This window comes from Chelonoidis abingdonii, chromosome 14 (genome assembly GCF_003597395.2).
Source record: "Chelonoidis abingdonii isolate Lonesome George chromosome 14, CheloAbing_2.0, whole genome shotgun sequence".
Classification (NCBI taxonomy): Eukaryota; Metazoa; Chordata; order Testudines; family Testudinidae; genus Chelonoidis; species Chelonoidis abingdonii.
The window spans coordinates 10,513,358-10,538,860 of NC_133782.1; the positions used below are offsets into that span (position 1 = coordinate 10,513,358).

Here is a 25,503-nt window from a genome sequence, read left to right on the forward strand (position 1 = left end):
CTCCGGCATCTACATCCTTCAGGTAGCTTTGAAAACTCTCAGCCCTGACCTTCCCTCACCTCATCTCCTTTTCAGGCTCAGTTCTCCATCGTGAAAGAGAAACAATAAAACATTAATAATTAAAGGTTGTCTATAAAGCACCAGCCTGCCAAAGCACTTGAGATACTGTACAAACCCTTAATAAAATATAGCCACCATCCAAAACATCATGGAATAAATAAAGCAACCGCAAATAAACATCTTCATTAGAAATGTCTGAGTCAACGTCGAACAACAAGAAGGGGAGCCTCTGTTAATTTACATGCGCTTCTACGGAGTTAAATTACAGCCTTATATATAGCTCTTGCTGCCTGAGCAACAAGCATGGGCTTGTACAGACACCCACGCTGCATTCTCTGACTGATTATTTTTAGCATCAGTGACATGCTTACCTGAAGATAACTTCTACCAAAAAAGGACACCATTTGTCACATTGTATATAGTTAATTAGCTGTGACAGTAGATCTCAGTGTTTATGCCAGTCTCTCTCTCTCTCTCTCGTGAACAAAGCTCAGTGCTAAATGTTCCCAACAAAATCACAAACCACTGTGTGGTTTGAAATCAGTGAAATTCTGTGCAGGCTGGGGGAATCCACCCACCCACTTCTCTTTGCAGGGAGCCTGGGACTTCGCTGAGGTTTATCAAAAGGCTCACTAAAATCCATTTGAACCTGGGCCGATTTTCCAAACAGAGTGGCCAGTTCCAGAAAGTATCCCAAGGAAGCTTCAAGCACATGTTTAAAGCTAAGCATGTGGGTAAATTCAGTCTGACATCAGTGCTGTAGTAACTCAGATCCTTCTCTGACTGAAACCAAAGAAAACAGTCATCTGAAGCCTTGACCAAAGTCGCGTAGCTACACACTTCCCAAATCAAACCTGATGCTTTCACCAGGAAGAAGCTGGAACACTGATGCTGTGGCCCCACCTTCTCTGCCATTTCACATTCAAGATGGGATGGAACTTTATAGACCCTGGAAGACTTTGTGTTATTTTCAACGTTTCTGAACAAACAAAAAGTTATCAGCCACGAAAATAGGCAGGTGGCAGTGTGGAGGTCTAATGTGATGGGGGTTTCTCAATTCTCTCGCAGCATGGTGCACGAAAAAAACTTGTTGTATGCACACTGAGGGGAAAATAGAATCCATGTTTCTCCTCGAAAGACCCATGTCTTTGTGCCAGGCAGTGTTGTGATTTCCTCTCTCAAGTGTCTCCTCAGGTGGGATGTGCAGTTCTGGGAAAGCAATCACAACCTTGGTTTGGTGGATAAGCACTATTTGCTAGGGACCTCTCCTCTGGGCCAATTCCATTATTTCATCCTAGCCCCATCACAATACAGTTAAGATCAGATAAATTAGGCACTGTGGGCTTGATTCTCAGTGTAATCTACTGGTATTTTTACTGCTGATGGCATGGTGTAAACATGAGAATTTGGCCCTCTGTGCTTGCTTTTTGCCTTTAGACTCCAAGCTGTTGTTGGTTTGTCATCTTTTCATTATTGTGTAGTGCCATGAAGGATACAGTGGTACAAACCAACTGGTGGCAAGGGTGAGCAGTTTGTGACATCTGCAGCTTTGTGGCTGGATGAGGGATATTTTGTGCCCCCCCACTCAGAGGCGCACTTTGAGGAACCACAGGACAGTCCTGGAACTACAAAGTTCCTGGCACCAGACAGTAAATGCATAAGGAAAACTGCCTTCCAGAGTTTGCATTGATGAGAAATGCTCTTAGCATGCTTCAGTGTACCGGTGCCCAAACTTCCAAATTGGGGCCATTTAGTGCTAAGCATCCACATATGGAATTTTTGGGGCCAGTGACTATCTACGGCTGTCTGCTTTAATAAGTCCTTACATAGCCCTCAGCACCATACCAGCTGAGCTCCCTGTTGCTGCACATCTCTGCTGAATACTACTTAATGCGTCGTGTCTACTTATGCAAACTCCTGAGGAAGCAAAGCGGAACATGAAGTGAAAATTACAAGTATAATTTGTTCTAGGAATTCATGTTTTCACTGAAACATTTAAGTAATAAAAGAGTGTTTCTGAGTGTTCCTGTACAAGGCGTACTATGGAAGTAACAGCCACCCTGGCAGTTCGGATATTAACTTTCGAAAGAGTCTAAATAATGTCCTAAATTAAACAGTCTTTCTACACATTGCTCTTCATTTTAAAGATCATTTTGTTCCTCTGGGTTTCCGCTTAAATCCCTTCTCGAATGAAGTACATCTGTCATACAGAGAGCAGTTATTGCAAATAATCGTATTTGCAAATGTGGGTTTTTTTTTAATTTTTTTTACCTCTTGACATAATGGGCTCAGCTCATTTTAATGCCATTGAGGTCTTATTATCTGCACTCAGAACACATAGTGAAAGCGAACAAAGAATGTCAGGAGCCTGGCACACTAGAACCTCAATTGTCTAGCGCACAATAGATTATTACCAGTGTCTGCCATGGCCTGAAGCATCAGGGACAGATAAATTAGTAAGGGATGAATGTGATTGAATGAGGCAATCTGGGGAAATATGGAATACTGCCATTTGGGGAGGGGCATATTTCCATTGCAACAAGTGACTGACTTATTTGATTAGAAATGGGGGGGAAAAGAGAGGGATTCTGCCCCACACTGATGTCAGTCAGGAGCAATTCCACTGAAGTCAATGGATTTATACTGAAATAAGAGCAGAATCTGCTTAAGGAGTTTTCAGGATTCAGTTCTGACGGGGAGTGAGGAGGCCACCTGATAAGTTGAAGTGAGGAAGGGTGCTGTGGTTCTGGCTGCGGAACTATTTATCCGTGCAAAAGCTGAACATCCACTTTCTCTCCAGCTATTATATCTATCAGTTAGAATTGATCCAGAATCTTTGAATGTTGACATTTTTTTGGTGAAGCAACGGGACCCATTTTTCATGAAAAGTTTTTTTTCCCAGTTTTTGACTAACTCTAAAATAATTATTTCAGTATTTTCACAAAACACATAAGCACAGGTCTCCTTCCAGATGGAAGAATGTTGTCAGGTAAAACTAGGGATTTAAAGGTGAGATGGAAGTGTAACCCACACATCAGCTTTGGCGCTGGAAGCCTGGGAGGTGGGAGAAGTAAAGCGGCCACGGCGTGCTCAGGGTGCTCGTGCGCAGAGCAGGGGTGAGCTGGGGTGAGGGGGTACCTGAGGGGTGGGAGGTGGGGAGCTGCTGCAGGGGGGGCGCCTCAGAGCAGGGGTGTGGGGGAGGTACAAGGTGGAAGTTTCGCCTAGGGCGCGAAACAGCATTGCACCGGCCCCACTCAGCATTATCGTCACAATCCTATCATTGGAACAGTGGCTGCTGTGTGCTGAAATTCATCTATGTGGTAATCAGACTGCACACAGATTAGCAATTTCCACTGAAACCAGATGCTGGATCCTAAAATAAAGGGAGTTCCTTAAATCTGAGAACTCACTAGTGAGTTCCACATCTATAAACTCAGGACTTAAATTCAGCCAGAGTTGTCCAGAGTAGAGCTCAGGTAAATATTTTCCACTTCCCTGTAGTTTTTATAGTATTTGGGGGGCAGGGAGGTGGATCCGGGAAATATTCTATAAGAATGTATAAGCTTCAGCGATCACCACTGAGATTTTCAAAGCCAACTAAGGAATTTAGCCACAGACTCCCATTGAAATGGATTTAAGGCTATTTGAAAATCTCAATGCATCTTTGCATAGGCCACCACCTTAACTAAAGTTACTTACTCCTGTCAAAGTATGCACCAAGTTTAGTGTAAAACATGGCATAGGTTTTTGGGGAGAAGTCCATTTTTTCTGTGGTTCTTCCCAAAGTGGGAGTCGGACATTCAGAGGGGATATCCCCAGGACACTACATATTTCTGTATTTTCAAAATGGGGTTATTCTTGACGAGTGTGCCTTTCATCATGAAAATATTTTCCCATGATATGTCTGCTGGCTGAGCTTGTTTGCATTGTCATGTTCTATTCTGGTTGATGAGCAAAGAACAAGCTGTCCCAGTGCTCATATATGCTCAGAAATTGTGTGGGGGACTGGCTCCAATCGGTTTTGTATGGTAGGCTGTTCTAGCAATCTCTGCACCTTCTGTTTCATGAGTGGCACTCAGGCTGCTGAGTTCTGGGAAGAAGGAGGTGGTAAATGAAAGCATGTCTTCAGTTACACTAAATGAGCATGTCCTTTCAGCCATCTGTAGACATTACCTACCAGATTAACAATTTACAACATAGACTGCGTCTTATCAGCTGTTGTCTTTATATTTGGACACCAAACCTTTCCTTCCAACTTCCAGTCATGATCACGGATTATGCTCCTCTGGTAGGCAGAGACACTTATGCCATAAGCCCTTATAGTGAGACTAATTTTAGGCATAATTTCTTAAACTTATTTTCCTTTTCCACCACAAAGTGGCTAAATGGTACCCACAAAGAAAGGGGAATGGCCTGTAGCTATCCTATGTTGTGAGAGCTAGCGGAATCTCAGCACAAGCGAAGTAAGGTCAGGATGGGTTAAGGTGACCAGATGTCCTTCTTTTTATAGGGACAGTCCCGATATTTGGGGCTTTTTTTATATGGGCTCCTATTACCCCCCGCCCCCAAACCCCCATCCCGATTTTTCACACTTGCTATTTAGTCACCCTAGGCTGGGCTGGTAGTTAGAGAGGAGACCTCCATGGAGCACCCAAGTGTTACAGTAGGAAGAGATGTTTGAGATTCACTAGATGACACCTTCACACTGAGTGAAGACTGTACAAATGTCCCAGTCTAGCATCGGGGGAGGCACTTTTCCAAGTGTTTCAGATGAGTTGTAAAATCAGGCTCCTGACCGCCTATTACAGATCACATCATAATTTTGCACATGCCACTAAGACAGTTAAGCCCAGTATCTTGGCAACTCAGGGACTTCTGACTGCCTAAAATGCACCTACACTTCCAATAGCTCAGGAAGGCAAATGGACGTTTCACATGTGCAGGGCTTACAGGATCAGGCCCATGCATTCCTCACTTTCTGTCCTAAGCTGTTGGCAAGACAGTTATATATGGTGGAACGTCTCCCATGATGGGTTCACATCTGGGCACTAATGTGGTGACGGTCAACCATCACATTGTTCACTCTACTGGCATGTTAAATCCATTGTGTTTGTTTCTGCTGTACCTAGTACAATATAGTCCCATTATCTGTTGGCTTCTAAGTGCTACCATAATACAAATATTAAATAAAGATAATAAACAAAGACAAAGTAAAATGAATCCTCAGTATCCATTATCAGCATCCCGGGGCACTGTGAAGCTTAACTAACATTTGTAAAGTACTCTAAGATATTGTATTCTTAATGTTCAATCACCGGTCTCTTTTTAGCAGAGGGGCCAAATGTGATGGAGTGTTTTATGATGTAGACATCTGTCCGTTATGAATTGCATTCTGATCTATCAACCTCATTCCCAATCCTCTAGCACAGGGATTGGCAACTTTTGGCATGTGGCCCATCAGGGAAATCTGCTGGCAGGCTGCAGTTTGCCGTTCCAGGCCAATGGGGGCTGCGGGAAGCGGCAGCCAGCACGTCCCTCAGCCCACACTGCTTCCCGCAGCCCCCACTGGCTAGTGGGAGCTGCGATCGGCCGAACCTGCAGATGCTGCAGATAAACGGACCATCCCAGCCCACAGATTTCCCTGATGGGCCGTGTGCCAAAGGATGCTGATCCCTGATCTAAAACAAAAGTTTATTAAATGTACAGACTGAAGAGTTGGCCCAGCTCTTGCTTGAATAACAGCAACTGTTTCTTGAAAAAGCAGATTCCAATGATTAATATTTAAAAAGCCTCCAATATGAACTCTTGTTCAGCTTTCACAGTTGGATTTCAACCATTTTGGCTGCTATTCAGAACTGCCTATTCTAGCGTGGGAGCACCCAGCATAGATTATTTAACAATCCAGTTTGTCACAACTAAAATATTCAGGTTTGCAAATTATCTAAATTTAGCTATTTAAAGAAACAACCCCAATGCAATTTGAATCTAATGGTTTCTGTAAATCTTTGCTTACACTATCTAACTGCAATAGTGGTTTCTCCTATACAGCTGAGCCCTCATGCCCTGGTTAAGTGTTTATAAGCCATTTACTCAAAGAAAACAGGTCTTTCCTACCTTTGCAATTAGCCCAGAATTCAGCCATCTGTGGAGCTGCACCTCTGCGAATCTCTAGCCCTGGCAAAGAAAGCTCTGCTGAAGCTGACCCTTATTTGAAACAGGGTCAGTTAAGCCCCACCAGTGCACTCTGCAGCTTTCCCTGCCTATAGTGTGGGTTTGCAGATACACTGATGGCTGCAATCAAGGGTAAGTGCAAGTGCAGACAAAGCTGAAAAGTTTGGTTAATTTAGTGCTCCTGAAAGATAGGAGCTAGAACAATCACGTGACTTCAAGGGGAGGTGAAGGCATACATTCTAGGGCTAGAATCGAACTCACTGCATTAAGTTTTGCTTTTTATTTTAGGGTGGAATAGCCTGATTCAAGGAGGAGATCGGGTGACCTGCACAAAGTGTGTGAGCTCAGAGATCAAATGCAAAGCATAGCTCTGAAGCCAAGGTTGCTGTCTGGTGTTGACGTTGTCCCTTTCTGCATGACTTCCCATGGGAAATGGGCTAAGGGACATGTGTATAGTGAGGTGAGGTGCAAAGGAGATGTCATTATAAAGATTGCCCCCCTCCGTCTCTTAAACTGACTTACTTTGAAAGTTTCATTTCGATTTGCTGCCGGATCTCCTGTCGTTCCTCATCTGTCCTTCTTGGGAAAATGTTCCTGTCTTCCAGTTCCTGTTTGCTTGGCCTGTTCCGTAGCTTTACTGCCAGCAGCTCTTTCTTGCATTTTCTTGGCAAGGTACCTGGGACACGCATTGAAATGAAAAAATGTCAGAAGGAGAGCTTGGAATTCCTGCCTTTTTTTAAAGCTGATAAATGAGCGAGTAAGGAGTGGGCAACGGAGGATGTATGTCTGTGAAATCTGAACCTGTATGGGATAGGCAGCTTTGTATTTATTAATAAGTCGTTCTAGGGCTGAGATTGCCAACACAGCTGCGGGTAATGGTCCATTCAGAAATGCTTGAGATTATCATTTCATTGTACTATTCTAGACCAGGATAATGTTCTCAGATAGTTACCAAGAGTCATAGCCATCAGCTGAGGCAAGGTTCAAACCACTAATGTAGGAGTCAAAGGGGGTGCACATCATCAGTCCTCTGAGCCTCCCATGTCCCAGAGCAAAGCTACATCTGGAGCATTTTGTATTAGGATTAGGTAGTCCAGGAGAATGGGAGTGGCTGGGATGGAGATCCTTTCCCCTCTGGATTTCCAGCTCAAATCCAGGCTCGTTGGGAGTTACTGAAAGGTGTGCTACAGATGGTCTCAACCCACCGGTTAGCTGATAGAGCATAAAAAACACCAGCACTCATTGGCATTCTTGCAAACGGTCTTAACAAAGAAGCCAAGGAATGAACTGGCTTTGCAGACTGCACTTTAGTCTCACCCTTGCATGATATCTCCACAAAGGGGTTTTAAGGTGCAGCTGGTGAGGAGTTGTGGGAAACGTTTGCTGATGTTTCCTGTACCATTTGGTGGACAGCAGAAGAATTTTTTGAAAAATGCTGAGCTTTGTTCCCCTTGAAATCAATGGGAGTTATACCATTTGTTTCAGTGTGAACAGAATCAGACTGATCTGAAAATCCTATTCTTAATGACCAGGACTGACAGTCCAGCACTGATCACTTTAAACTAGCCACTTACACCTGCAATAGTTCCAGGTGAAGTGGGTGATTATTTGTGCCTTTGGCCTGAATGTGCAGGTTTCTGAATCAGCATATTAAACTTTTTGAACATTTCACTCAATTTTGAACAAACAATTCAAAAGATGGAGAATCAGGAATAGTCAGTCTGGAGGGTGCCCGTAGGTCACAAGATACGAGCCATTATTGATGAATCTATCCCATTAAGTTGTCTTAGGGTATGTCTATGCTACCCGCTGAATTGGAGGGCAGGAGTCGATTTATCGTGTCTAGTCTAGACCCAATAAATCGACTCCCGAGCCCTCTCCCGTTGACTCCTGTACTCCACTGTCATGAGAGGCACAGGCAGAGTGAGTGGGGGAGCAGCAGCAGTCGACTCACCACATTGAAGACACTGCGATGAGTAGCTCCAAGTACGTCAACTTCAGTTACATTATTCACGTAGCTGAAGTTGTGTAACTTAGAGCGATTTTCCCCCTCTCCCCCACTGTGTAGACCAGCCTTAGAATGCCACAGTAAAAGTGCAGACCTGTATTCAGGGTTTCCCCTCTGGAGAGACTTCAAGAAAACCATTCCAAGGAATGAAATAAAGGGTCAGATTTTCAGAATGGTGTATGCAATGGATGTAAGTTGGTAAGATATTTTGGCAGTGGGAGGTATGCATACTTCTCACAATGGCATGATCTACTGTGGTAACTGCAAAACATGCACATGCAGGAAAATCCTGGCCTGAAATATTGTTGGTGAGGTTTACAAGAGGAATTCCCATAAGGAAAGGTACAGCAACTGTTCTGGGTAATATTTCATTACTCTTCTGAGGCTGTCACCCAACGGCATTTGAAACAACCTTTCACTCTGAGAGAACGCCTTGGGGTCTTGACTTCCATGGGCTTAGTGAAGGGTTGAAATTGGCTCCTTAACTAATTAAACCATCTTGCAATGCTAACTGGAAGGTATATGTTAATAAGGTTTCTAAATTTAAACTGCTTACAGAATGGAAACCCAACACCTTTCACTGTACTTTATCTTTTTTTAAACGACAGTAAAATGTAGACTGCGAGTCATAGCTGGGAAAGTCCCAGGTTGCTTGAGGTTGAGTTGCTAAAAGAAAAGCACCACAGTCTCCGTCTGGCTCACCAGTTTCATTGGTTTGAGTAGAGCTTCTCTTTTCTGAATCTCTGTCTAGAATAAGCAATCCTGTAACAAGTTTACTGTAACATATGGCAGTTATACCGAATACCTTCCTTGTACGGAGTCGTAGGACTAGAAGGGACTTTGAGCGGTCAGAGAGTTCATCCTCGTGAGCTGAGGCAGGACCAAGAAAACCTAGACCATCCCTGGCAGGTGTTTGTCAACCTGTTCTTAAAAACCTACAGTGACGGGTGTCACAGCTTCAGGGTAATTACATCTGTACCCCCCTCTCCATGGTCCAATCCAGGAGTCCTCAGTCAGGTCTCGGGTCTTCTGCCATCACCTCTCTCTGGGTAGGGGCCCTTGTCCCACTCTCCTCTGACTGGGGGTTTTAAGTCTGCTCCTTGCCTTATGCTATAGTATCCCCAGCCAAACAATCTGCCTAAAGGCCTGTGCTTTGCTTTCTCACCAAGGGCTATGCACAGTCCATTGCCAGCAGTGTACAAGTGTACACAGCTGTTTCTAGGCAAGCACATTTATTCTTAAGGTAAATGCATTACAGAGAGAACCTATTTTTTTAAAAATACCAATAAAAGAACCTACCTGCAAGTGAAAAGCTTAACAGAGGTGATTCCGCCCGCGCACCCCCCCCCACCAACTCCAGCCTAGAGCATTGGTCCGTGTCAGTTTTTCAAACTCACAATTGGGTTTGCCCCCTTGGTATCAAGTTTGTCAGGTTTTTAGATCATCAACCAGACCCAGACTGGACAATTCATACAGTGAGAAGTTTTCCCAATATCTAACCTAAATCTCCCTTGCTGTAGATTTAGGCCATTACTTTTTTCCTACTTTTAGTGGACATGGAGAACAATTGATCACCATCCTCTTTTTATAACAGCCCTTAACATATTTGAAGACTGTTAAAAGGTCTTCCCTCAGTCGTCTTTTCTCAAGACTAAACATACCCTCTTGTGTGTGTGTGTGTGGTGTGTTTGGTTTGTTTGGTTAAATCTTTCCTCATCCATCAGATTTTCTAAATCTTTTCTCACTTTTATTGCTCTTTTTTGGACTTTCTCCAGTTTGTCCATATTTTTATTAAAGTGCAGTGCCTAAAACTGGACAGAACTTCTGCTGAAGTTTTACCAGTGCAGTGCAGAGCAGAGCAGGACAATTACCTCCTGTGTCTTCTATTTGACACTCTTGTTAATATATTCATTAAGTGTAGTTAATGTCCTACACAAAACACAGAGTTTTGAGTGCACAATCAGTGTGGAATAGTCCCTTTAAGACAGAAGTTGACCCATTGTCTGGCTACACAAGAAGTACACTTAAATTTGTGTATCTACTTGTCTTGGAGTGCTCTATTGAATGTATAGTATGTGGTAAAAATCATAAGGGAGCCTGTTTTATTTTAATACTTGAGCTCTCTTTTAAAAAAAATCATCCAATTCTTAAAGAAGACTGAAATTAGATTTTTAGGTAGTTTTTGTCTGGCATTTGAGAGTGAATAAAGGCTGTTTTGTAAAGGGGTGCTCTGCAGGTTGGCATGCCCCAGTAAGTCTGCTACCTGTAAATAACAGGTTCACCTTTAGGATGTGTCTTTTAGGACACTACTCACTTGGTGATCTCCAAGTGCTTTATAAAGGAAGGTGAACACCGTTATCCCTGGCATACAGGTAGGGAAACTGAGGCAGAGAGAAGTCGAGCAAGTTGCCTAATATCACACCCTGAGTCCCTGACAGTTGCAAAATTAGAGCTTTCTGAAACTGTGATCAAACCAACCCTCCCCAACCAGAATCTGACTGCGGACACGCTATAATAATACGCTGACTCTTCCACTCAAAGCGCTTTGCAAACATAAATTAATGAAGCCCCACAGCACTCATGTGCGATGTTAAGTATTCGTTTAATGGTTTTAAATGGGGTAAAATAAGGCCCAAAGTGGCAAAGTCAGTTGCCTGAAGTCACACAAGTAAGTGTCCAAACTAGAAGCATGCCTCCCGCATGACGTGCTCTGACTACTAGACCAAACCCTTGGGGTTGTGTCATGGCTTTTCGAGCACAGCCGCAGCGCAGGTGGATGCAGAGGGCCATGGCACCACATGGAGTATTCTATGGGACCAGCACGTGCGCAGGTGAATTGCATCCGGCAGCCGTGGGAGCAGATCTAACACTGCAAACTGCACCTGCAGGATGGGTATCATCCCCCTGACCAGAGGCTGACGTGGTAGCTGGTGCAGAAAGCAGAATGATAACCCCTCCCCATGATCTTTGGGGTGTATAAAACTGGGGGCAGTTCTGTAACTCCCACCCTCCTTATACTGTTCCCTTATATGTGGGCTCAGGGCTCTTTTGGTGCTTTCCCCCCATCTCATGTGGTCATTCAGGACAAGCTGAAAGCTCTCTTTTCAGTACAAAGGGATCCAGGCCTTTAAAAGAGTCAGGCTTTAAGGTCAATGGACCTTTACATCATTTCACACCAGCTGAGGATCTGACCCAGAGCCCTGTATTCTAAGATGCAATAGAACACACTGTAGCAATGCAACAGCTCGTTATAAATAAAATGCTGCCAATTTGTCATCTAATGCCTATTCTGGAGGTGCACTTAGAGGCCTGCCTCTGCTCACAGAGCTCAATCCATGCCCTTAAAAGGAGGAGAAAAAAAAAACTCCTGCTCTGTGAAATTAAAAGAAGCAAGTGCAGTCTGAAAAATCCTACCTTTAACCCAAATCCTACTTGTTGTATTAAAGGAGCAGACAGCATTCAGCCCACCCCAGCTCAGCCATACTTGCTTCATCCAGATGTCCGGGTTTCTAACAAGGCTTGCATGGTAACCACTCCCAGGGTCCGTACGCACTGTGCACTGATTAATCTTTGTGGTGTTGCAAAATCCAAATAAAAATGCAGTTGAACCAAGAGAGCTGGTTTAATCTGAGCTGTCCGTATTAGGAGCCACCGTCAGTGACTGGCCAATTTGATTAATTTTGGAAAATACCTGACTGACAAAGTCAGGAGGAAAAAAAGATATAGATTATCCTTTAAGGAGGATAATGCCTATTTTGTGGGTGAACACTTTGTAATTGGTCCATTCTCTGCCCTATTGAGGGGACCATTTGTTCACCAAAACTGATATCCTGCCTCCAGCAGATACCAATATCTGATGCTTCAGAGAAAAGACAAAAACCAACAAAGAGGGAATAAAAAGCCCACACTAGCTCTGACCCTGCGCCTAGCCAACAGTGCGCCGTGATGGGAAATTCCTTCCTGACCACTGTGCTAATCAGTGTATCTGCTATGATTTAATTACCAGTACCTTTTATTTAAACATCTTCCTAAAAGTAGTTCTTCCTGGGGCTGACATGCATCTATTTCCCCTCTGCCCCATAACCACCAATATCTCAAGTGGGATTTCAGAAGTGCTCTGCCTTGGGCTACCTGCACTCCCAATGGGAGCAATGTGGGATCAATGCCAAGTGCTTTTGAAGATCTCACCCCTCCACTCTCTGTTTTCAAAAGCTGGCATCTATGGTTCAAATTTAGGTACAATGTGCAGATACACAATGTAAGAGCAACATTAATGTGCAGCTTTTATGCAGCCCTATATACAGCCCCGATCAGAGATTATTGAGTGCTAGGGGAAAGAGAGAGAGAGAGTAATCCATGCCGTGTAAGAACCAGGAACTGAGGCTAGCCGCTTGAGTACAGACCCTCTGTCCTGGGCTAACAGCCCATGCTGCTGTCTGTACTTCCACAGCTTCACTACCATTGTCACTTGAGCTAGCTAGATTAAAGCTAGCTCAGGTATCTCTACACTGGCTGCAGTATAGATAGACCCTATGTTTCTCTGGCCCAGATCCTCAAGATATTTCAGTGGGAGTTAGGCACTGAAATGCCTTGGAGGGATCTGGGTGACTGTTCCACATCTGGCGAAATGGGGATAATAGCACTGTCCTATCTTAGATGGGTGGTGTGAGGATACATACATCAAAGACTGAGAGGTTCTCACATATGTTAGTAGTGGGGACCATGTAAGCACCTTGGATGCTTAGATTCTTTCTAAGCTGCCAGCCAACGCAGACTTCTGAAAGCAGGAGAATTGCAGAGAATTATGTTGCTGCTACCTTTCTTGTTACTGTGTATTTCTTAAATGTCTGTCAGCCAGTGCAAGTGTGTGCAGTGTCAAGAACAAAAATATCTCATTGACATCCTTTCGGATACAGAGAACACATGAGAAAACAGTGGCAGCAGAGTTGTCATCCCTGAGGTCCTAAGATGGTCTCTTTCCATCCTGTAGCTTAATGAATCGCTGAATCTCTCTGCCGTTGTTCCTCCATTCTGGACCTGATTGCATAATTCATCTGACACATTCCATCCTTCTTGTTGTTCACAAACTGCCCACAGACAGGTTACAATATCAGATGTAATTATTATTCACCAATCGCTGTGGATAATGGTTGGCAAAGGGCTTGTTCTCAAGCAATTTGTTGGGAGTGTTCTGTTCTATTCTATATAGGTTTTTATACTGAACTCATCAATACTCAACCTCTGGTTAGTTTGGATTGGACGTAAATGATTTGGCATAATTCTGTCCCCTGACTGGCAGAGCATAACTCTGAGAATCAAGGAATAATTAGTCTTTGATATTTGTTTAATTGCTGCTGTTTCCACATCAGTGCTAACACTCCAACTTCCTGTCATTCACTAGAATATTCACAGACAACGAACACAAAGGGGGAACTCACAGAAGTGAATTCATTAAAATATCCCACCTGCTCCATATTAATTACTCTCTATCTACAATGGGCTGTATTTGTTTTGTTGTGTTGTATTTCCATTTCTTTGCCAATCATTCTCACTGGTAAGACTTTTCCCCCTGCATTTCAGAGGATTGTCATTCACTTTCATCACTGAATTTCCGTTTATCCCATTGCAACCTCCTTACACACCATACAGTAATGGCTAGAACTTTTGAAAAGTTTAGTGCTTTAGTTAGAATAAAACATGCATGCTCTTGAACGGAACACAGCAAGCTATGTGCTTTGCGTAGGCAACTATCTGGGGTTTTTGTGCATGCGTCTTTTATGGTTGCATATTCTCAATATGGACAGACAGCTCAGCAATGACTAGGTGAGTACCTGTTGAGTATTTACAGATTTTTAACTACAGATGGGCCAGTGCACAAAGTTTGGCTCTTAATGGTTTGGAGCTAACCCTAAAGTTTGGAGGTACTTGGATTCAGGCCTATGGTTCAGCCTATTACAGAGTCTGTGACCTGACACAACCTTTCCCAGAGGTTGGCTGTGATCATATCTGGGGTTTTCATTTTGATCCTGTCCCTTATCTGAGCAGCAAGGAGTGAAATAAATGATGTAGGATGGTAGCTGGGTATACAATTAGGAGTAATGGAACAGAAGGAAAAACTTGATAGTGAGATCTGGTAAGGCTGTGGGTTAGTCCTCCAAAGGACATGGGGAAGTATTCTTAGCCTGGGATATGCAAAGCTTGATGTCAAAAGGCCAGGCACCTGTGGCTCACATAAAAAATACATCCACAACTGAGTGCTAGTTTGTGCATGAAATTATTGGATTATAGATTGATCATAAAAATTGGATGTGTGAATAAACTGGTATCTAACTGTCCATCTGTGTGTGCAAATATCTCACCTGCACACGCAGTCCTGGTAGCTGGACAAGCATGTTTTTACATGGCCGTAGGCCTTAGGAATTTTTTTTAAAAAAAGTCATAAAACTTGACAAAATGCTAATATACGTATTGTAGGAATTCCACTTTGACTGGCGGACAGACTCCATAACCTAATAAGTATGGAAAAACTTAACTTCTGTGATTTGTCTGGTATTTACATGCCATTTGACATTTTTCTCGAATTAACTTTTACTGAGCAAAATAACCTTTTAACCCTTTAGAGGGCTTACCCTAAGCAGATACCTTAAGCCATAATAAGATGAAATATTCTGAAGCACTTTTTATTTTTAAGAGCTGCTTCTGGATGCCACATAAGCTTCTACAGTCACTAGTTTCTTGCCATCATCACAATTTTCTACTAATTGTGTAAGCAAAAATCATGTCTAATTAAATATATGACACACGTCTTCAACGGTAGAATAAACACCTTTATTTGTGTTATAGGAGGACTGCATGGCCTGTGTTAGACAAATTAATCTACAAGAATTTACACCAAACTCAGTGGACTTCTTATAATCATGGACAATCGCTATTCCCAGGGGGATGTGGAAAAATTTATCTGGAGATTTTGTTTGTTTTTTTTAAAAAGAGAAATTTCACTTAAATGCAGGGAAATTCTGCAAAAGATTTATCTTTTATTTCCTCTATTTTATCTCAACTTTGTGTTTCATACCTCACCAATCTTGTCTCTCTAAAATCCCGGGACCAACATGGCTACAACAACCCTTCAATAAGATACCAGAGTCAGCAGCAGAGCTAGGATCAGAACCCGATAATCCAGTTCATTACTTACCCTTAAATACATTTCCTTTTTAAATTCCTTCTCAATCTGCTACACTACGCTGCTGCACTGGTTACTTTTGCAGTGGGCTCTCTCTAAGCCTGTCCTGTTCCAATCTACTGAAACTCATTTAAAATAGAATGTGGTCCTGCTGAACTGAAAACTTGATTGAAATATGATTTCTCCAAACAGCAGAGAGCTTCAGTGGCTCAGCTCAATAAAACAATGGGCCTGGATAATAATTGTTCCCATAATATTTTGCTAAGAGGTCATACGGTTCAGATAAGCACAGAACAGTGCTTCCAAGAGAGAATTTAATCTATGACCTAACTTCATAAACGATGGAGTAAATAAATTACCCCTTCCGAAACCTTCCAGAGGGAGACACATTTTTGTGTGTTGTAGGCATACCAGAGCTGTAGAGAGTTCAGTGTAATCCAGTATAGACACAATTTGGCAGATGGGTAGAAAGAATTCACTGAGCTGTCAGAGATTTGCTAAAAGATCTTCAGGGGCGCTGGGGTTCAGTTCTTCAGATCCCAGCCTATGGACATGTGTCCCTCCAAGACAGGTCTGCTACTCATTGCCAAATAGCCTCCTATACTCCATCACTGCATTGCTTCTAGACTGGGGCATTTCCAAAAGTGATTTGTCTGCACCAGACTCAGAAATCCTCATTCACTGATGATGAGATGCCCCTTCTGGAAGCACTGCCATTCAGGTGAGATGGTACAAAGTGGTGTAGGCAGAACTGAAAGGACAGCACCTACTGAGTTATCTATGTATCTCTAAATGCCATTTTTGGTATGCTGTAGTTACCAAGACAGACATGAGCACAAACCGTGTCATGCAGGCATAACTTTAGCACTATCTATTCACTGAGAATCCATGCACAAAAAATCTGCCATAACATTGCATTTTCACACTCATACACTGAGATATTTTGGACCTTTCCTGTTGACTGAAATGGTATATTTTTATAAGGATAATAAATTAACTTTCCTTACCAGAAATGATGGAGTCATTCAACACCTCTTCATCCTGATAAAAAACCAAGTTATCCTTGTGTTCTGAGTTCATGATCAGGTTTTCTTTGTTCTCATCTGACTCTTTGACTGAGTTTCGCTTGTTCTCCGGATCATTACTGTGGCTCAGTGCGTTCTCCTGCTTTTCTTTGTTGCCCTCGATGCTAGATGTTCTGGATGGACGGACATCCACTCTTTTTTTGGGAGACGCTTTGCTTTCTCTGCTGTGAAAGCTGTGGATGGAAGGCACACACCTGGGTTGACAAACAAGTCCATTTTAAAGCCATAATAAAAACCTAGCATTAGATGAACACAGGCATCATGTCTTCAGTGAGATGTACAAGGGACATCATTGGACTGCATTCTCAGAATCGCAAGAATAAGGTACAGGAGGGGAATGATTAATGTGTTTTTTGATGTATAGTTGTGTGCTGTACCATACTGACCTCTTTAAAGAACACAGCATGTGCTTCTAATATAAAACATACATTGTATGAAACATTGCCCTTCTAAAAGTTTGTGATCCTGACAAGGATTTAACAGGGCCTGGAAAGGGCATTGTATTAATCCGTTTCCTGTGAGAAAGATTGTTGTGGCATTGAGAAACGTTACCAATCCTATAGCTTTGGAATTAGCTTTGTCTTTCTCTACTACTGCAGTGGAGAGTTTCTAATGAAAAGCAGACAATGTACTCAACACAGTCCTACATAGCCATGTGTATTGCAAAACAAGGTACCATATATGCTCACGCAGAAGCCAAGAGTCACATGCTAAAGTAATAATACTGAGCACTTGTACAGCATCTTCACAGCGCTCCAGTAAGCAGTAACCAGTTAATCTTCTGGGGTAGGTTATTCTTAAATTCACTTCGCAGATGGGGAAATGAAAAGGGGTCAAAGTCTTTCATTGGGAAGAGGATCATCTCATTGGTAGGTCAGTTCATGCTTATAAAGTTATAGCATCAGTTGATAAAGAGGACAGACAGAAGAGATCAAGAGGACTTGGGGAGAGCATGGCCGAGGAACAATTCAGAGAAGCCATGGGCCAACAGCAAAGCTATGATCAGGATAGCTTCAGGAGGCTAGAGAGAAGGCCATGGCTGTTTCCAGCAAAATCAGGTAATTTTTCAGATCAGATAATTTTGTACACCGTGATCGGAACTGACCGTTTGCAGATGCAATTACCTGGTTTGTGCATGCAACCTTGGGAAATTTTGCCTGCAGAGTAGTCGTGCGTTGTTGTGCATGTGTGCAGTTTTAACATTTGACCTCACATCAGTTCCTCTCTAACAGGATGAAAGTGGCATGTGTGGTCTGAAAGGGTGCAGTTCTTTTAGGAGGACTTCACTGTCTAAATTACTAAATTTCGATATCCTGCTTTTGTGACGAGCCACCTCATACACTGAGCTGAGGATTAGCAAATGATTCCACCTCCTTGATCCCTTATTTCCATGTTGCAGTAGCTTTCCTGTCATAAAGTAGCATATTATAAAGTAACAGCTGAAACTTCCATTTTAACCATGGATCAATGCTGGAACTAGGGCCACCAAGCAGTGTGCAGGCAGAACCAACCTGATTTTAATCAGATTAAATGGGTGGAGTGTTAACAACAGGAAAAAATATTTTCTTACCAGGAATTTGTATTATGAAAAATATTTTCACTGAAAGGACTGTTTCCTGGTATTTGGTGTGCCTCTATGTGCTATACTTACCTATCCTGCCGATGTTTGGTGGCCAGAGCCCTGTGGAGCTCCTCAATGACTCTGCTGGGCGGTAAAGGCAGGTGGACAGCAGTGGGATGAGGGGAACCGGTTGGTGTTGGTAGCTGTCCTCTGACATGGGGTTCGGAGCCTTTCTGGCCTGATGGATGGAAGAGGGCAGCTTGTCCTGAGATTTGGGAGGAACCAACAATGACATAATTCTTCAGGATAGTGGAAGGAGGGGATTTCACTGCTGGCTCATCTACTTCACTTCCCGCTGCTGAAAACAAAGTGATTAAAAAGTCACACTGAGTCTTTAATTGTGGCACACGGAGCCTGGGTTGAGATTAATTCTGCATGCTGGACAGATAAAAATGGTGCTGTTGTTGTGCCATTGCATAGTGGGGATGTGGTGAGACTTGTGTAGTCAAACAATCTGAAGCCCAAGGACTCAGGCTGCAAAGAGTTAGCCTGGAAAAATGGGCCACCTTCCCATTTTACTCCCCTCTTCCAATTGGATTCTTCTTTCTTTCTTTCTGCCCAAAATCACCAATCCATTCCTGACTCCCCATCTAAGTTCCCTCTAAGCTGTGCGGGTGTGCAGCAGGCTATAAAGGGCCATGCAGGCGGGGAGAAGGTGCCCCTCCCCTAGTCCAGCCCAACCCTGCTGGAGCTGCCATAGCGGGGGAGAAGCACCTCTCCCCAAGTCTGGCCCAGCCGGAGCTACCACGATCATGGCAGGAGCCTCTCCCCCCGCCCCGAGCTGCTGCAGCAAAAGACGCCTAGGGGGAGTCATCTCTCCCTGCCACAGCCCTGGGGCACCCTGCATTCCTGGGTCCACCCTAGAGCCCTCACACTCCAACCCTCTGCCCCAGCCCTGAGCCCCCTCTTGTACCCCGGACCTCTCATCCCTGGCACCACTCCAAAGCCTTCACCCCCAGCCAGAGCCCTCACCTCCCACACCCCAACCCTCTGCTCCAGCCCTGAGCCCCCTCCTACACTCTGAACCTCTTGCCCGACCCCCACCACTTCCATATTGGTGCATATAACAAAATTCATTCCACACATGGACATTAAAAATTAGAGGGAACACACCTCCAACCCCTTCTCCCTGATCTCTAATGAACCCTGATGGCCACTAGCCAGGCTTTCCAATCTCTGCTGAGCTCCAGATGATTGTGTAAATTTTAAGTAAATCTGGTTTTCACCGAGGTAAAAATGTGCCAGGATCCATTCTCTGACCTTCTCCTCCTGCCCCATAATGGGCCCAAGTCTCTCACCCCGTATAGGGAAACATCAGAGCTTGTGAGATATGGTGGTGGTAGCTAGTTCAGCCAAACTTGCCAGAGCAGATCTGTTTCAAAAGCATTTCAGCAAAGAACAGGAGAGGGGAAGAGGAGTGGGAGGATGTTTAACTGATGCTTTTTGTACCCAAAACTGAGATTATTTTCCAAACCACCTAGGGGATTTGGATTGTTTTTTAGTGGGAGTTGGGCATCCAAACCCCTAATGGAGCTTGGAAATCTTACACTAATATCTTTATAGCCAGTCTCCTTTTAAGTTCTGGGCTGAGGTGATTCTTCTCTCCAATCCCATCACTCATATCTATCACCCCAGTGCAACAAACACCTGCCTCTTCTGTTGCTGGGCCTCTGATATTTCCCTCACTCTGGTTAAGACTGCATGGAAGAAGCTGGGGTAAGAGCCCTTGTTTGATAAAGATGTTCCTTCACTTTTCTCTTCTGCAGTTCAATTATTCTTTTCACTGCACTTTCCTGGTCACATATCTGTCCTGAGTTGTGCTACTTTTCTACACTGGAGACACACCAGCACAGGAGATCTGTTTAGTTGGATTGTGTAGAAGGCTATTCCTTTTCTCTTGTTGCCACCTAGTGTTGATGATATGAATTTAAACTGACACACACCTTTTTTGTTTGCAATGTTGCGTTGTAGCTGATCCTGGTTCAAGGATATTAGCGAGACAATCTGGGTGAGGTAATATCTTTTATTGGACCAACTTTTGTTGGTGAAAGAGAGACCCTCCAAGCTGCACAGACCTCTTCTGCAGATATGACCTGTGTAGCTTGAAAGCTTGTCTCTTTCACCAGCAGAAGTTGATCCAACAATGGATATTACCTCACCCACCTTGTCTCTCTACAGGCCCTCCTTACCATTCTAATGTTCTGTGAGGTAATTCTGTTGCCGTTATCCAGTCAAAACTCCCACTGCTATCAGTGGCATCCTGACATTTCTGTGCAAGGATTTCAAGAATTGGCTCTTGACTAGCCCAGAAACTTGCAAGAAAAAAGAGGAGATGTTCAAAATGAGGTAGAGCACTTTAAGGATGATAATAATAAACATAGGTTATCAAGATATTTCCTTCCAGGACAATTGTGCTGCATGGTACCCTACACGGTTCCCAAACTCTGCTCTCAAGGACACTGGTGAAAATCTGGCATAACTCACAAAGTCAATGATGTAACCCAGGACAGAATTTTGTCCAGTGTGCACATATTTGAGTAGATTTTTTTTAAACAAAAAATCGATTTTTTTTCAAGTTTCAAATTAAAAATAATAAAATTACCAAAGTATCGAATTATAGTACAAATTATTAGATAGAAAATCAAGAGTGTAAAATGAAATCCTGAATGTTTGAAATACGTGGTTAGTTACGAACATGCAATATAATAATATACAAAATTTTTTGATACCTGGTGAAACTCTATGGCATTATGGGTTAAATTTTGAGTTGGGTTTCTACCCAGAGCCCATATGTGGGTAAGGATGTTCATGGGCCTGCACTTTGCAGCCACAAAAATTACAGTGTGCACTTTTAAAACTCTGGTACCGGCATGTGCAAGAATTTGCAACCAGGAAATGCGTGTTACACCTGCATAACACAACACTTGTGTATGTGCAACTGTTGGTGTTGGTCTAGTGCTCAGAGAGATGTTTGCTTGTATGTGTGTGTGCACAAGTAGAAATCTCGCATTGTAAACCAGGCCCCGGGTGTGTAATTTAACAAGACAAAATGTATGCTATCTCTGGCGTTTAGATATGAGCACCTCACAATCTTTATTGTATTTAGCCTTACAACACTTCCCTCCCCATGCTGAGGGAAGGCAGTGCTACATTTTACAGATGGGAAATGGAGGCAAAAAGAGGTTAAGTGACTTGGGAAGGGTTACACAAAGTCTGTGTTAGAGCAGGGAATCAAATCCATGTCTCCCATGATGTTGCCCTAACAAACAGATAATCCTCCTTCTCTCTCTGTATGCATGTATACGTACAGCTAAAAGAGTGAATCAGAACCACATAGGTGATCTATTTTCTCAAACCTGGAACACTTTAAAGCATAGGAGCATCTACTGGAGTGTCTAGTAGGCAAAGTACACTGCCACAAAGCAACAGCAATAAGGCTGTATACCAGAGCAGTGGCATCTAAATTCCTTCCCCTTTAACTGATCAGCAGGCTTTCTCCATACCCAGAGGGCAGAGAGCCTCAGCTACCAGGAGGCATATATCTGAGCTCAAGGGGATTTTGATTAGGTGCCACCCTGGAAACACACAATGGATATTTATGATCATTCCACTCTCCACTGAATCGCAGCTTGAAGGGCCATAGAACACCTCCTAATTCATACTCTATCTCTGTGCAATAGGGAAGGATGTTCTGGTCTAGCCAAGCTGCTGAGGGACTTCACTGTCACCTTTTATGCTACCTTGATCCCAGAGTCTCACAGGCACCAGTTCAGCCTGGACACAGCTTAGGCTAATATTGAGCGCTTTTTTGTTAATCACACTTTGTTTGTCCTAATGAGAGCTGTTCAGGGAATAATCTTATGAAATGGTATCTTGTACCTTGCCACATCCCCCCCTTTTGGGATTAATTAGTGCTTGGCTTATTCCCCTCTCCCCCCTCCACCATCAGCACCTCCAACACTGTTAGGGAAAAAAAAAAAAATAAAGGGCTTTCCAAACCCCTCTGTTTTTCTCTCATGTCACTCTCTCTCCCTCTCCCCACCTCCACCCCGTTGCCCTATCCCACTGATGGTATTTGTTCAATCTGGGCTTACAATTACTCCCACTCCCAGAAGCAGAACTGAAGATGTGCCATTATTAGAGCTGGTGAAAAATCACTTTCCCCCCAAAAAAATTTAGACAAAAATGAAATATCAAAATGAAAATATTTCACCTAAAAATGAAATGTTTTTGGCAAACAACATTTCTATTCAAAATGGTATTGCAAAGTGCCTCATGGGAGTTGTACTTTGGGTGCCATATGCACCCATTCTCCTGTATGGGTTGAGCTCTCAGGATGGACTATATCTCCCATGTGATGAGGGGAAGAGGTGAGTCATAGGAGTCCTGGGCCATGGTGCATCATGGTACCTGTAGTCTGGCCAGAAAGCCTGGCCCATAAAGAAGAATGGAAACAAAAGGCATCTGAACTACAACTTCCATGAAGCACCACAATACCAGTTTGAATTGAAATATTTCAGTTTTCAGCTGAAAACACACAATATTTTGGTTTTGGCCATTATATTTTGTTTTTTTAAAAAGTTTTCCATGGAAAGCAGATACTTTTAGCAAGAAAAGTAATTTTGGTGAAAACCCAGTTTTCCATTGAAAAACAGTTGAGACAGAAAACTTTCTGTCAGTCTTAGTCATTAGTGCAGCACCCTGTGATCTTCTGCTTCCTAGTGACTCTGCAAATGGGGCCTCTTTTTTCATACCAGTAAGTTGGGGGTGCAAATGATTGCAGGAACAAAGGTTGTCAGTTAGCAGCTTAGATGCCTGATTATGGGCGCACTCTGGCAGTGTAAAGGAGCCTGGCAGTGGGAATAAATCACCATTATACTCCCTTTAAACTCCTTTGCACCCCTGGAAGTGGTGAAAGGTGTAAGATCACCATTGTGGCACATCAGAGAATCAGGCTGTGTGTGTTTGAACCTGAAATTCAGAGTGAAACCTGAGGTGCAGGAGTGGGTTGTGAAAGTTTGGTTGAACTGCTCATATGTCATTAGAGGAGCTTGCACAGCTCTAATTTAACTACCCTAATGAGCAAATCCTTCAGGCAGAAAGCTTTGAAGGATCTATTGACTTGAACTTTGCAGCTGACAGCTGAGTTCACTGCTTCTGGACTGTTATCACACTGTGATTCTGTATTGCAAAAAGCATTTAAACCTTCCTTGGTTTCATAGCGACTTGTGGCAAGTCATACACAAGATGCTGATTGGGTAGCTGTTTGCTGTCAATGTCATCTGCTTTACATGGATTAGTGCAGGTGGACTTACTGCAGCCTCCTGCGATAAACTAACCAGGACAGGGCTGATATATGTGCAACATGCAAAGACTCAGTGCTTCTAGTTCGGGGGCAAGATCCTCAGCTGGTGTAAATCATTAACGCTCCATTCACATCAATGGTATGACATTGATTTACACCAACTAAGTAACTGGCCCAAAATATATATAGGAGAAAAATGATATACACGGAGAGGACAATGTCGATGGGATGGAAGAGACTTTATTGACCAACATGACTAACCTGTTACACTCTTGACTTTGGAGATTGCCTTAGGTAGTGGAATTGGAAGTGAAGGGGGGCTGGGGAGCTGTGCTAGGTTTCTTTCCATTGGTTTCTGTGGGGAATCTGTGGATTCAGAAATAAGTAAGGCTTGCGGAGTCTCTTCGGTTACTGGCAGGCAGGCATCTTCTAGGTCTTCAGTGGACACTGAAGGTTTCTTGGCTAGTAAAAGGATCAGAAGCAGTAGAATTAATGAGACATGAAATTAATGATGATGATGATAAACCAAGGGGCCATACCAGGAAGATTCAAGAGAATAGAATTCGTGGCATACAGCTGGCAGCACTTCTTTTCCACAGTGAAAATAATGAATGTGTGCAATAGCCTACCAGCCAAGGTTGTTGAGATAAAAATAAAACACACTGGGGTAACTGAAGAAAGAGTTAGATACTATGTTCCTAAGGAAACTGATGAGTCTTGAAGGGCCAAATACCCTTTTACTCATTTCCCTTCCCCTCCCCCACAAAAAAGTCTTATGTTCTTTTTTATAATGAGGACAGCAAAGTATAGTGGTTTTTGAGAACTGCAATTGATTATCTTGTAGAACCCAGCTGCAATGATTTAGTTACCACATGAGCACTTCTTGCTAGGAACACAAATGAAGGGTAAGGAATGATTAACTTTTAATATAGCCTCACAGATCTCTCTATGATTGCTCTCTGCAGGATTTCCTGGCAATTTTTATTTTAATCCTATTAAAATGTGACTTCAGCTTGCAGCCCAGTTCCTCTCTATTCCACCTGATGCCAGGGTGGCTCAGTCTTTCTTGGGGATGATGTTAGGAACCAAGATTGAAGCAACCTGATATAAGAAGACCTTCCCTTGGATAACAATAACAGTGCTACAACAGGGAATAGACATTGGGATGTAGTGCAGAAGAAATCGCTATCTCGAAGGGGCTGATGCTATAAGCTACGAAATGCCTCCTGAGTGGTGTTGAGTGCACTCAATTCCAAGGAAGTCGATAAGTGCTGAAGCACTCAGCAGCTTTCCAGACAATTTGCATCCTTGCTTTTAGAATGCAAACAGAAGGCTCCAAAGCAGTGAGGCAGTAGGACACAATAGCCTTGGCAAGATAATAGTGTTTAATTTGTTGACAAACAGATTAATGTGTATGTCTAGAAGTGGAGTAATGAGTATTTATTGTTTGGGAAAGTTGGGGGAGTAAAATAAATACTCAGCGTTAGTCAGAGATTACTGTTGCAAAATTTTGCTGAATAGAAAGAAAAGTTGCCTCACTTGTGAAATAATCACCTCGGTTTTCAAGGAAGTCATTGCAATTGCTGTATATATTCTTTATTTGTTAAATCAGGATTTTGTGAAGGTTGCCCTCAAAGATCATTTGCTATGTATACAGCAGGGGCCAAATGCTAAGGTGAAAAGCAGCACAATCCTTTATTTTGATGACCACTTAAGCCACGTGAAGTAGAGCAAAAGGAAGCCACTCATGAGTGATGTTAGGTATCCCTGAAGGGGTGAAATTCCAAGTATTATTCAAGAACCAGGAAATGCAGTGAATCAAGACAATAGAGTTTCAATTCTGGGGACCCAGGAATGCTGCTGATGGGAAGCTGTGAGAGTGATAAAAGGGAGGGTGTTGCTAGTCAATTGGGCTAGATCAGGGGTAGGCAACCTATGGCACACGCGCCGAAGGCAGCATGCAAGCTGATTTTCAGTGGCACTCAGACTGCCTGGGCCCTGGCCACCGGTCCAGGGGACTCTGCATTTTAATTTAATTTTAAATGAAGCTTCTTAAACATTTTTAAAACCTTA

At 43.2% G+C, this 25,503-nt stretch overlaps 1 protein-coding gene across 1 annotated transcript in view; it reads right to left on the reverse strand.

Annotated features, from left to right (window-relative positions):
- PHACTR3 (phosphatase and actin regulator 3) overlaps positions 1-25,503 on the reverse strand; it is a 159,968-nt gene that overhangs the window by 35,168 nt on the left and 99,297 nt on the right. The window contains exons 5-8 of the mRNA XM_032782626.2: positions 23,692-23,892; positions 18,156-18,423; positions 16,427-16,677; positions 6,754-6,907 (exon numbers count right to left, since the gene is read on the reverse strand). Of these exons, the coding sequence (XP_032638517.1) occupies positions 6,754-6,907; positions 16,427-16,677; positions 18,156-18,423; positions 23,692-23,892 (874 nt within the window). The remainder of the gene's footprint in view (positions 1-6,753; positions 6,908-16,426; positions 16,678-18,155; positions 18,424-23,691; positions 23,893-25,503) is intronic.